General features: G+C 43.0%; 1 protein-coding gene across 1 annotated transcript in view; it reads left to right on the top strand.

The window, feature by feature from the left end:
- MAP4K3 (mitogen-activated protein kinase kinase kinase kinase 3) overlaps nt 1–12,138 on the top strand; it is a gene marked incomplete at both ends in the record, with an annotated part of 17,564 nt that overhangs the window by 3,227 nt on the left and 2,199 nt on the right. Inside the window, 7 exons of the mRNA XM_010141093.1 lie at nt 2,974–3,021; nt 4,250–4,292; nt 4,898–4,970; nt 7,228–7,359; nt 7,621–7,683; nt 7,767–7,848; nt 7,950–8,060. Of these exons, the coding sequence (XP_010139395.1) occupies nt 2,974–3,021; nt 4,250–4,292; nt 4,898–4,970; nt 7,228–7,359; nt 7,621–7,683; nt 7,767–7,848; nt 7,950–8,060 (552 nt within the window). The remainder of the gene's footprint in view (nt 1–2,973; nt 3,022–4,249; nt 4,293–4,897; nt 4,971–7,227; nt 7,360–7,620; nt 7,684–7,766; nt 7,849–7,949; nt 8,061–12,138) is intronic.

Genomic DNA, 12,138 nt, shown 5'->3' with positions numbered 1-12,138 from the left:
CTCTTTCAAGAGCTGTGTCCCTGAGCCAGTTCCTTTGCATGCCACTTACCATCTCCCTATGCTACGCCAGAGATTGCTGGCTTCTGACTTTACAGGATGGCTTTTTTTCTCTTACAGCGAAGCGTTATGTGACATCTGTGAGTCTTTTGGTCTTTGAACCTAAAAACCCTTTTGTGGTTAGAGAATCGTAGAATGCTTTTGTTTGGAAGGGACCTTTCAAGCTCCTCCAGTCCTACCTTCCTGCAGTGAGCAGGGACATCAGCAACTAGAGCAGGTTGCTCAGAGCCCCATCCAACCTGGCATTGAACGTTTCCAGCGATGGGACATCTTTCACCTCTCTGGGCAACCTGGGCCACTGTTTTTCCACCGTGACTGTAAAAAATTTCTTCCTTAGATCTTGTCTAAATTTCTCCTCCTTTAGTTTAAAACCATCACCCCTTGTCCTATTGCTACAGACCCTACGAAAAAGATTGTCTCTCTTTCTTGTAGGCCACCTTTAAGTCTTGAAAGGCTGAAATAAGTTCTTCTGGAGCCTTCTGTTCTCCAGACTGAGCAACCCCAACCCTCTTCAGCCTGTCCTCACAGCAGGAGGACACCCTTGGTCACCTTGGGTGACCACCCTTGGGTCATTTTCTCTGGACCTGCTCAAGCAAGTCTCTGTCTGTGGTACGCTAGGGGCCCTGAGGCTGGATGCATTGCTTCAGGTGAGGTCTCGCTGTCAGGGAGCAGAGGGGCAGAATCACCTCCCTTGACCTGCTGGCCACACTTCTTTTGATGCAGCCCAGAATACCATTGGCCTTCTGGGCTGTGAGCGCCTGTTGGTGGCTCATGTCCAGCTTTTCATTCACCAGTACTCTCAAGTCCTTCGCTGCAGGGCTTCTCATAATTCCTCCTCATCCCCCTGCCTATGCTGATACAGGCGCAGGACCTTGCACTTGCCCTTGTTGAACCTCATGTGGTTCACATGGACCCAATTCTTGAGCTTGTCCAGGTCCCTCTGGATGGATCCCATCCCTCAGGCGCATCAACTGCACCGCTCAGCTTGGTGTTGTCTGCACATTTGCTGAGGGTGCCCTCCATTCCACTGTCTGTGTCATTGGTGAAGGTACGAAACAGCGCTGGTCCCCCTGAGGGACACCACTTGTCACTGATCTCCTGACATTGAGCCATTGACCGCTACTCTCTGGATGTGACTCTCCAGCCAATTCCTTATCCGCTGAATATAATATTCATCAATCAAATCCATCATCTTGGATTGTGGTGGAGTGTCTCAATAGTCTGCAGTGGAATTTATGAAATCATTACTTACTGTGTGGGAAGAATTCTTGTTTAATAGGTGTAAATTGCTTGTGAGAGGGAAGGTTGCTCCTTTGTGTATATTTTATGAGTTATCCATGGACTCATTTTTGCATGTTTTCAAGTTGTCTATCCATACATGCTTGTAACACCCTGACCGGATAGAACACCTGTAGTTTCTGATATCTTGTAGCTTACAGTGCAGCGGTCACTTTTCCTAGTCAGAAGTCTGAGGATGTCAGCGATCTGGCCATCTGTAAATGTAATTTGTCCAATGTCAATGCTGCCATCGGTTTCCATGAATCCAGAGTTTCACCTGAATGCCTCAAGGTCGATGAATCTGATCCTGAAAATACAGGGCTTTTAAGTATGGCCCCTAAAGTACCTGCCTCCAGGCTGCAGCCTGGACAGTGGTGACCTCCTGTTCTTCCAGGGCAGTGGTGAGGAGGAGTGAGGTTGGGCTTCCTGTGCCAGCAGCAGCCAGAGATTTAAATGGGAGGGGTGTAGGTGGGACATTTCTAGCTAATGCCAGTAGTTGCAGCCATCAGGCAGATACTTTGACTAATTACACTCTGTACCCAAAGGGAATTGAGTGACTTTTGGGTCTGCAGCGAGGACTTGGAAAAACCATTGGACCAGTTGGGTGTTGTTGGTATTCCCTCCAGAGAAATGGGTTAAAACATCTGCAAGTGGGTTTTTTTTTCCTTTTTTTAGTTTATTTAAGGGGTTGAATAGCACTTCAGCTATGCTGCATTCAGGTTTTCAGGAACTGACAGAAAAATACCCCAAACCTGTGTCTTCAGTGCACTCTGCACAATGTTCTCTTGAACATCGCAAGCACCAAATCGTGTGTTTCCTCATTTTTCCTGTTGGTACATTTAGGACCATCCATGAAAATCCTGATAATTTAAAACAATCCTAATTTATTTTTGCAATCAACTCCATGATGTATTGCATGAGCTGGCAAAAAAAAAAAAAATCTGCCCTGTCATGGGTGTCTCACATGAAAATGTGGTCTTGATCACAGAGGGAGAAGATGTTTACATGTCATTTTATGCCAGGAAGAGAATTTGAGAGATAAGCCTGGAATGTCAATGAAATAAGCCTGAAATGCTCTGTGATTTGTCGTGCAGGGATTTGGCTTCGTAGACGTCTTCCAGAATTTAAACTTGAAGTTTTGAACTCATGTTGAGTCCTAAAATGCTTTGGTACTGTCACTGAGACCCAGAACAGCAGAACTCCGTAAACTGGAGCTGCGCTCCTGTCGGACCGGGAGCGCTGCCTGCCAGTGAGCTTCTAGACTTAATTCAGTGTGTAATGACCGAGGAGATAAAGGCACTGGGTATCCAGGGAGCTGACTGCTGAACAGGAGACAGTTAGGCAACTTAAAAATAATTAACTCGGCCTGAAAAGATGACGGTTACCACGTCCAGAGGAAAATTTGTTTGGGGAATGCTTTTCTAACAACAAATGTGACTGATGTTTTTTCCACGTACTGTGCTGCTACATACATCAAATTTTCAAACGCAGTTTGGATACTGAAATCTAAGAATGTTCTTCAGTCAGTGATTCCTTTAGGTGATCGAATTGGATTTGAAATAGGTCTGGTAATTAAGTAATAAATGTATAGAAAATGAAAAATACTGAACTAAATTATTACCTAAATATTTTGTGCAGGGATTGTATTATCTTCACAGTAAAGGAAAAATGCACAGAGATATAAAGGTAAGTGAGAACTGAAGGGAATTTTGGTGGTTTTAAAACAGGCTACGTGCCCTCCCGGTGGGTCTTTACTATCATGTATCAATTTGGGACATATTTGTAATTATATAGGGGTTTTCTATTTGATAGAAAACCAAAATTTTCTGCCCAAGGGGAGAAAAACTACCTGTCTTTAAAATGCGTCCGTGGAAATAGAGCAGTCTTCACCTGTGGAGCTCCTGCCTGTTGGGTTGTGTTTGCTTCCGGCGGCAGCTAAGATCGGTATTTCGAGTTTCTGTCCTGTTACACTGGAAAGGTGAGCAAGGTCAAGAGGGTGTTAGCTGGACTGTCGCACCGTTTGCCAAGCTCCATTTATGAGGCTCACTGACGATACTTGTGCAACGTTTCCCAAAGGAGGCTATGCTTTACTGCTGGCCTGACTCTTCCTTCTCGGTGAAGAGTCCGCAAAACCCAAGGGTTTTGGAGGCCCATATGTGCTGCCTTTGCCTCTTGCTTATGGTCAGTGCTGGCGATTGGAGCTGTGTTCAGTACAGGTCCACTGAGCCTGTACCTGTTCTCAGCCTTCACACCAGGTTTGTTCTCAGTCCTTTTATGCCGTAATTTTAGGGTCCCAACCACCACTGCAGGTTAGTTTTCATGACTGAACTAAAGTAAGTGGTACCCAGAGCCACCCAAAAGCGAGCTCTTCAAATGTACCACTAAAAGAATCTCTGCTGCATAAGGATGGAAATAGTTTTGCTGAACACTTGTATATCAAGGCAGGTCCTTCAGGCTATAATTATAATTATCACGGCTCTCAAACAAGACAAAACCAGCTCCTACCAATGAAAAGGAAATAAAATTACTTCTGCTTTGACCTTTAGAGTTCCTATTTTCTTTCAGTCAGTGTACATAGAAAAAAGTAGGAATTCATCAGAATAGGAAAATCATCATATTCTGCTTTGTGAGACGGGTTTTACATACAATGGAAACTCTGTCGTACCATAGGCTAAAGAGTACTAACTAAAACCTAATGAGAAACCCTGTATATCTGAGCTTCTTCCTATAACAGAATGGCAACTTGCTTGTTTCACAAATGTTTCCCTGGTAAGACTGCACATTTCTTGAACGTGAAATCCTTGTTTTGTCCTGGGCTCCTAGTTTGACATAAGATCTCACATTAACATTCTTCTTAAATGTGATTTTGGAGGAATATGTGCTTTCTAATTCAAGTATGCTTACTTTTTTTAAGGGAGCAAACATTCTTTTAACGGATAATGGACATGTAAAATTAGGTGAGTTAATACAGTTTCATGTTCAGGGGTTTTTATGTGCTCGGAGAAGCAAGCTTCTGTATTCTGTTTAACAATGCAGTGGTTCAAGGAGTGTCTGGATATCAGGAGTCTATTTCTCTTGCTGTTGGTATGTAACTGCACCATCCGATTGGTGTCTGATTGGAGGAGTTCTGAAACGGGGAATTTCTGATGTTGTAAGGGTGAGGTAAAAATCAAATCACAGGTTTTTATAAGAAAATGTACCATCCAGAGTGCTTAGGTGTGAAATGTGTCTTGAAAGGTTATCTGAGAGAACCTCTTCAAGAATACTCGATGATGTATTTTGTTGTATTAACTGTTAGGACTTCTGTGCTAGCTCGTTCTGTCCTGTGTTGGTGAGGGGCTTGGATGTGTGCAGACTGCATGTTTGGCAAGAGACTGAGAGGGGCTGACCAATGGTATCTGAGATACACCAAGGTTCCACTATTTGCTTTTGGAATTTATTTTTTGTTAACTATTTCCAGTATATTTAGGAAACACAAGAAACCAAACTTGTGTTGGTTAACAATCAGTTACATCAAATCAGTTGCTAACTGATGATTTGTGTTTGCTTTTTTTTAAAACAGCTGATTTTGGAGTATCTGCACAGATAACAGCTACGATCGCCAAAAGGAAATCATTCATCGGCACCCCATATTGGTAATGTGTTTGACTTGGCCATCGGTGTAACGGTGACTTGTACAGCGCTGTTGGGGAGTTGTGATAAAGGCATGCTGCGTCACTCGCTGGTAATCGCTACAGGCTGTATCACTTCCTAGTGATAATACCTGTGGTACTCGTGCGAAATCCTGAGCTAGCTGAGTGCCAGGGAAAAGGCACTAATGCTCTGGAAAGCTCAGAGGCTGGGGGTGTGCTGCTGCCACTGTGACTAACGTATTTCCATTTAGTCAAACTTGAAAACTGTCAGCACTTTTGTTTGTAACTCTGGTTTTGAATTCTTAAAGTCTCCTATTTTTGTGGTTTAGGTTTCTTCGCCTCCATACATCTTTTGTGCAACTCTTCAGCTGAGTTTCATTTGTCTCCACAGATTCTCTTGCCACATGTGAACTGTTTTGTCTCAGCCATTTCCTTTTTTTTCCTTATTTGTCTAAACTGATTGAATTCAAATGTACATTTCTATTCCATCTATATGGCATCTTTAGAAAAGATAAATTATCCAGACTATTTACCGAGGGAAGAATAAAGTTCAGCATTTTATTTTCTCCTCTTTGTGGTGAAAGTGGTTGTTCCCTTCATGCCTTGAATAAAATGACACACGTTCTTCACCGTAGAATTTCACTTTTGTTGTGTGTTTCCCCAAAGGGAATACTCATAATTCTGTTGTCTGACAGCATGTGTATAACGAAATGGTCAAGCACAGTATCTCTAGCATTATTCTGCAGCGTAAGTCACACCAGGGCATGGATTCACTTCCCTTTTAGAATACACAAACACCCACCAGTCATGATTGTGTAGTTGGTTTGTGTCTCTTTCCTAAGATGTCTGGGTGACTTTCCTCTTGGCCTGTATCACAGCGTAACTTCCAAATCATGCTGAGCTCCTCCAGTGATGTGTCATAACCGTAAACAATAACTCTGAAAGCATTACAGGGGTTAAACGCTGGTGAAAAGCATCGCTTTTCCTTTGCAAAGCTTCTTGGAGATTAGAGAAAAGCAGCAAGGAAGCAAAATTACTGAGGTCGTGGAGAAGAAAATTTAATTGGCAACAAGCAGTATGAAGATTTTAGTGATGGTTAGAGGTGTCTGGGCAGGTGAGTCTCTGGTGCCTGGATAGGGGAGAGATGGAGAGCAGGTCTGTGCTGCAGCGTCTTTGATTCTGCTACCGCTGTTACTTACTGTTGTGCTGCTCCTCCGCATCCTAACACATGTTTACATGTGTTCCCCCTCTACTCTGTAACTCTCTCCTTTTGATTTTTTTTGTTTTGATTTTTTTGGTGAACTCCTGAAGAGATTTACGTAAATATGGTAAATATTGGAGTAAGTTGTACCGCCAAACCTGATGATGTGTTCAGATCCTCAGCTGAGAATGTCTGTCTTTAAATACTGCCTCATTTGAGATGCTGCCTGTTGCTGTACTGAGTGACATTCATCTGTCTCACCTGTACAGAGTTACATCTCCACTGGTACTGGCACTTTTCAGGTGACTGGGACTGCTGAAGTTCAAAGCTGAAAGCTACTAACGCATTTGCCGTTTGCTATGATTCTGTGGGACAACCAAACCCATAACTCACTTTGGCCATTCAAAACCTGACAATGCCTAGTGAATCATTTTCTTTAGGTATTCCTGTGTAGGTGTCGGTTTTGTTTGTTCATTTTTACTACCTGAGGATGTGGAACTACTTTGTTAACTTAAATGAAGTCTTCTGTGGCTATGCTAAGGCAGAGTTTACAAACAAGGAGTGCTCTGTGTGGAGGTGACAGCAAGACTTCAGCTCTCATGGATTCAGGATATGAGAAAGCTGAAATTTGGAAACCTGTTTTTTTGTTAGGATTCTTCTCATCAGAGTCAGTTGATCACTTTCTGGGGCAGTGTATGAATTTGGATGTTATTTGGATTTTACTAGTTGAATAATTATACCTTAGGCTCTCTGATTGTCGAGTGGTCGTTTGCTGTGACTGCAGAAGGTCTGAGGCAGGTTGGTGTCACCCACTTCCTGATAAATAGCTGTTTTGGAAACCGCCTGTTAGTCACTAGAAGATGATTGAAGAAAACATGTATACATCACAACTTTTTATGCATACACACACACACACGTGTATGTATCCGTATGTGTAAATGTATGTGCTGTGAGCTTACAGGTCAAGAGCTTTAGGGAAAAGAGTGGTAAGCTGCTGTGTACAGAAAAATGTTTGATTTATGGCAAGAAGTGTATTGCAAACCACCTTCTACCCTATAGGATGGCGCCAGAAGTTGCTGCAGTAGAAAGGAAAGGTGGCTATAACCAACTCTGTGATCTCTGGGCCGTTGGAATAACTGCTATAGAGCTTGCTGAACTTCAGCCTCCAATGTTTGACCTGCATCCAATGAGGTTAGTAAGAATGTGTAAATAATCTGTGGTGGCTGCCTGTGTGCTTGTGGTGCTTGGGGTACTGCAAAGGTACGGGCTTGTCAGTGTTCTGAATATACGTGAAATGGTAACAGCTCTTTTTGCTGGGTAAATGCGTGACGTGGTGCTGGTAGCATCGCTCAAACTGATGGACTTCTTCCGTTGTAACCAAATCATGTTTTTAACTGTTCCTTTCATGTGTACTGCAACGTAAACCACAGAAATACTGTTGGCTTATTTCAGGGCACTTTTTCTAATGACAAAAAGCAACTTCCAGCCTCCTAAATTAAAGGACAAAATGAAGTGGTAAGTACTTTTCTGCTTCATTATGTGGTGGCCATGAGTTTCAGTGAGCAGTTGATTCTCATGGTTACCTCTTCATTTTACAGGTCCAACAGCTTCCATCATTTTGTGAAAATGGCACTTACAAAAAATCCCAAGAAGAGACCTACAGCTGAAAAGTTACTACAGGTATAAATTTATGTGTGGGCTTTTTTTTAAGTTATGAAATTAAAACATGCGCAGTATGAGTGATTGGTATTTTAATACGTGTTTTCCTTTCTGTCTTTCAGCATCCTTTTGTTACCCAGCCATTAAATAGAAGTCTTGCTATTGAGCTTCTAGATAAAATGAATAATCCTGATCATTCTACTTACCATGATTTTGACGATGATGATCCTGAGGTAGGAATATGTTTTAATCGTAGAATCAGCTTTCTTTTGTGGGCAAAACTAAATGATTATGATTTACTGAGCAACAGAATGTTTTGTAATCCGGGAGTAGTCTTAAGGGTTGCTTTTATTTTTCGTTGTGCTGTTCTGTCGTGTACAGGCACTTACCAAAATTCATTATATTTGAGGGAGAGAAGCTCAGAGAGAAAGAAATGTAAACACTTCATAATTTTCTTTAATGTCGTTCAACAACTTGTAACAGTGAATGTGGGCTTCTTGTCCAGCCCGAGTTCTATCACATGTTCTGCTTTCTGTTTCTGTGTGGTATTTCAGTTCTCTCCATCTGCAAAGAAAGCATTCCTAAAAATTGTTTATACCTTCTGTAGAACTCATTCTTCTGTTCCTAATTTACTTTCTTAGGGGAAGATGACAATGATTCTGTAGCTGATTCCTAAAAATTGTTTATACCTTCTGTAGAAGTCATTCTTCTGTCCCTAATTTACTTTCTTAGGGGAAGATGGCAATGATTCTGTAGCTATTTTTGTCAAATGGTTTGCGATGTGTTTCTTCAGAATATATTTTCTCTCTTAGAATGCTCTGAACCTTGCCTTCACTGGTGGTTTTGTCAAAGGCAAGCCTTCCGAGTTTCTGCTTTAACAGCTGGGAAAACCCAGCATACTTATGTCAGATGATAAACAGTGCAGGGCTGGAGTGTTCATAAATAGGAGAAAATGGATACTCTGTTCCTGCATCCTGCCTTTGTCCTTAATTGTGTGTTAGTGATGACTTCCCAAACGTTTACAGTTCCCTCACTGATGATCTCTTCTGGGGGAAAAAATTAATCCTTTCAACATAAATGCCATTGATTCACTAATTCCACTTTTTTTAAATGGATAAAGTAGTATAAAAATGCTTTCAAAGAAAAACAGGCTTAAAAGCAGCATCTACTTTAAGATACTAATTTTCAGGTTTTACAAGTTAAATGAGCTTATACCTTCTGGAGCAGCAAAGACAAGTTGCCACGCACCAAGTCCATCTTCCTGAGAAGCCGATCTTTTCTGTGTTACAGAGCGCAGTGTTTACGTATTTCCTCAGTGGGAGGGAAGGAGAGAGAGGCATAAGGATTGAGGTAGTACTTTTATAAGTAGCTGCAAGTGGTGGAGCACACGTATTAATTTTCTGGTACAAAAGCATTTAGGGAAGTTAATCACTCCAGAAAACGGAAGCTTTCATGAACTCTCAGAAGAAGAAAGGTAGCTGCTTTCAATGTGCTTCTGTGAGTGAGCTGCTCAGATCAGGGCAGCTGGCCCTGTGACTCTCCCCTGTGCCCCTGGAGATGGTGCTGAAACCCTGATCAGCCATCACCCAGCGTCACTGGTGTACCTTTCCAGTAAGAAATTTGACCTTCGTTCTGGGCCACTCAGAGAATCTCTTTCTCCTCCTCTCTGGAGTTACTTTAGTACACATTTTACTGAGTTATGTGTAGCCTTCAAAGTAGTGCTCACTCTTTTATGTTCCTTCTGAATTAGCATTAGGGTGGCTCTTCTGTTGTCTCCTGTATTAGTTATCAGATAACCCATAATGAAGTGTGGTACAGGGGAGAAAACTATGGCCTGTCTGAGCAGAAAATGAAGAGAAAACAACCTCACAGCAGTGATCAGAGAAGATGCCTGTTTTCCTCGTCTATAAAGGAGCTAGACTGGCTGACAGCACAGAGGACAAGCAAGCTGCTTGATGTCTTGATAGACATTTTTTCAGTTGTTAGTTCATTTGTTGTTTATCTTATGTTGCTGAAGGGTTCCTGCGGCATTCATGGGTTTCTGTGCTAGTCATAACGATACTTCTTCAACACTGATCATCATGTGACCTTGAGCTCTCCAGTTAGCTTCAAATACTTAACTGCAGTGCTGGATCCTTTTCATTGGATAGACAACGGAGGGGGCCCTTCTTATTTCTACCCTAACCGTGTTGCCAGAAAATTTTCCATCAAGGCATTTAATCCACCTGCAAAATGAGATTGACAGTGACATTTGGGAAAACATTTTATTTTGTGATAGCAAGTCTACAACCCGCCTCTGTGAGTAAAGCAGGTGATAATGAATTATCCGATGCCTCTTGAGCAAGGTCTCCATTTCGGATGGAGGATCCTGCCACAGGCAGAGCAGTTGTTGACATTGTGGTCTTTCCTATAACAAACCGAAGGGAGTAAGAAGTGTACATGCTCCTTTGATATACCGTAGAACTTGCTTCAATACCAGCCTGCTCACAGAGGTGGCTGGAGATGCTAATCTGAACTTGGGGATTGTCCGTTCCTAAGCCTGTGTCAATCACATGAATGCATCCATCAGAAATTGAAAGTAGCAGCGTAACCAGGTACAAACAACAGTGGTGAGAATTTTGAGCATCAGACCTGCTCCCCAGGGTGTTTGGAGTTCTGGTTGGGGTGGGAGGCTTGTCCTCTGTTGGAGTTTAGGACTGTGCCTGGTATGCAGGAGCCAATGAGGAGTCAGAGTTGAGATCCACCTCCTAACCTCTAACGCAGTTCTGTACAGACCGGGATGCCAGGTGGGAGTTAACAAAGCCAGCACCCCTTGTCAGAGGAGTTGTAGGATTTTACGCAGTTGACAATGAAGAAAACTTGCACAATACGTGTTAGTTGTGAGAATTTTGAGCATCAGACCTGCTCCCCAAGGTGTTTGGAGTTCTGGCTGGGGTGGGAGGCTTGTCCTCCGTTGGAGTTTAGGACTGTGCCTGGTATGCGGGAGCCAATGAGGAGTCAGAGTTGAGATCCACCTCCTAACCTCTAACGCAATTCTGTACAGACCGGGATGCCAGGTGGGAGTTAACAAAGCCAGCACCCCTTGTCAGAGGAGTTGTAGGATTTTACGCAGTTGACAATGAAGAAAACTTGCACAATACGTGTTAGTTGGTCACCTTTTGGTTATCTCATTAATGCCCTTCTGTGCCTGTCCAGTTAGTGACTGGCTCAGTTACAGAGTCAGTCTAACGTGGGCATGCTGGGTCTCTGCCTCGGAGTGTGAATTTTACCATGTTAGCTAATCTCAGGTTACTTCAGGTTACCTTCAGGCGATCCCACTTCCTCCTCTCCTGGTCAGGAGGTGATTCATCTTCTGTTGGCATTAGCTAATCCCTGTGTTACCTTGTATTATCTTATATCTTAGTATGAGACTTGACTTTGAGACCCACAATTTCCATATTGTGACTCTTTGCTTTGAGGACCACAGTGTTTGCGTTTTGGAGTTTTGTGGTGGGACTAGAGAACTTTTCCGGCTGTCGGTGGTCAGTGAAGGCAAGTCTGGTGCCCTCTGTGATGGCAGCCCTTCCCCTGGTCTATACTGCTTTTAGGGGGTGCTTGCTGTCACTACTCGGGTAGTCTGCAGAGTTGGGTGTGGGTGAGTTGGCGATTAAGATGTGATCTTGCCACCTCTTTGAGGAGTGCCTTACTGCATCTTTAAACCACTCTAAGACAAAGGTGAAATGTGTAAAAACAAAACTAAACCCACACAATTGGGTTATTTGGGCATAACCAGGCAGGTCTCCCCATGATATGGTCATTACTCATTTGGCAGCAATGTCCGTAAGTGACATCTTGAGTATTTTTCTCTACCTCCAGTTCATGGAGGGCCTCACTTCATTTCCCATTCAGTCAAAGACAGGATTTCTATTTGGGACTCTGCTTTTGCTCCCTTAAGTATAACCCTTTGGATGTTGCTTTGGAGCTGCTCGTTCACCATGTTTTGGTGACAGTGACTCTCAGGAGTCACTATTAACCAAAAAGGTTGCGAAGAGGGAAGTGCTCATGTTTGATCCTCATCACACTGCAAGTTTTGGGGGATAAGATCTGACCATTCCGTAGTCAGAAGTTGCCAAGCCAAGATTACGACGGTATATGTAGAGGCAGAGCTAACATACCAGCATGTCAGATTTCTGGTACGATCGCCTCACATCACTTTAATTAAAAACTGGTTTGCTGCCACTTACCCAACACAGAATCATACCACACAGACACTGTTCAGAGATTACTTGGGCTAACATCATGGAGAATTAACTTCCACCCCCCCACCCCCCC

This window comes from Buceros rhinoceros, unplaced genomic scaffold, assembly GCF_000710305.1.
Source record: "Buceros rhinoceros silvestris isolate BGI_N320 unplaced genomic scaffold, ASM71030v1 scaffold17488, whole genome shotgun sequence".
NCBI lineage: Eukaryota > Metazoa > Chordata > Aves > Bucerotiformes > Bucerotidae > Buceros > Buceros rhinoceros.
The sequence above is the reverse complement of the archived record's forward strand: the minus strand, read 5'-3'. Positions and strand labels throughout refer to the sequence as shown.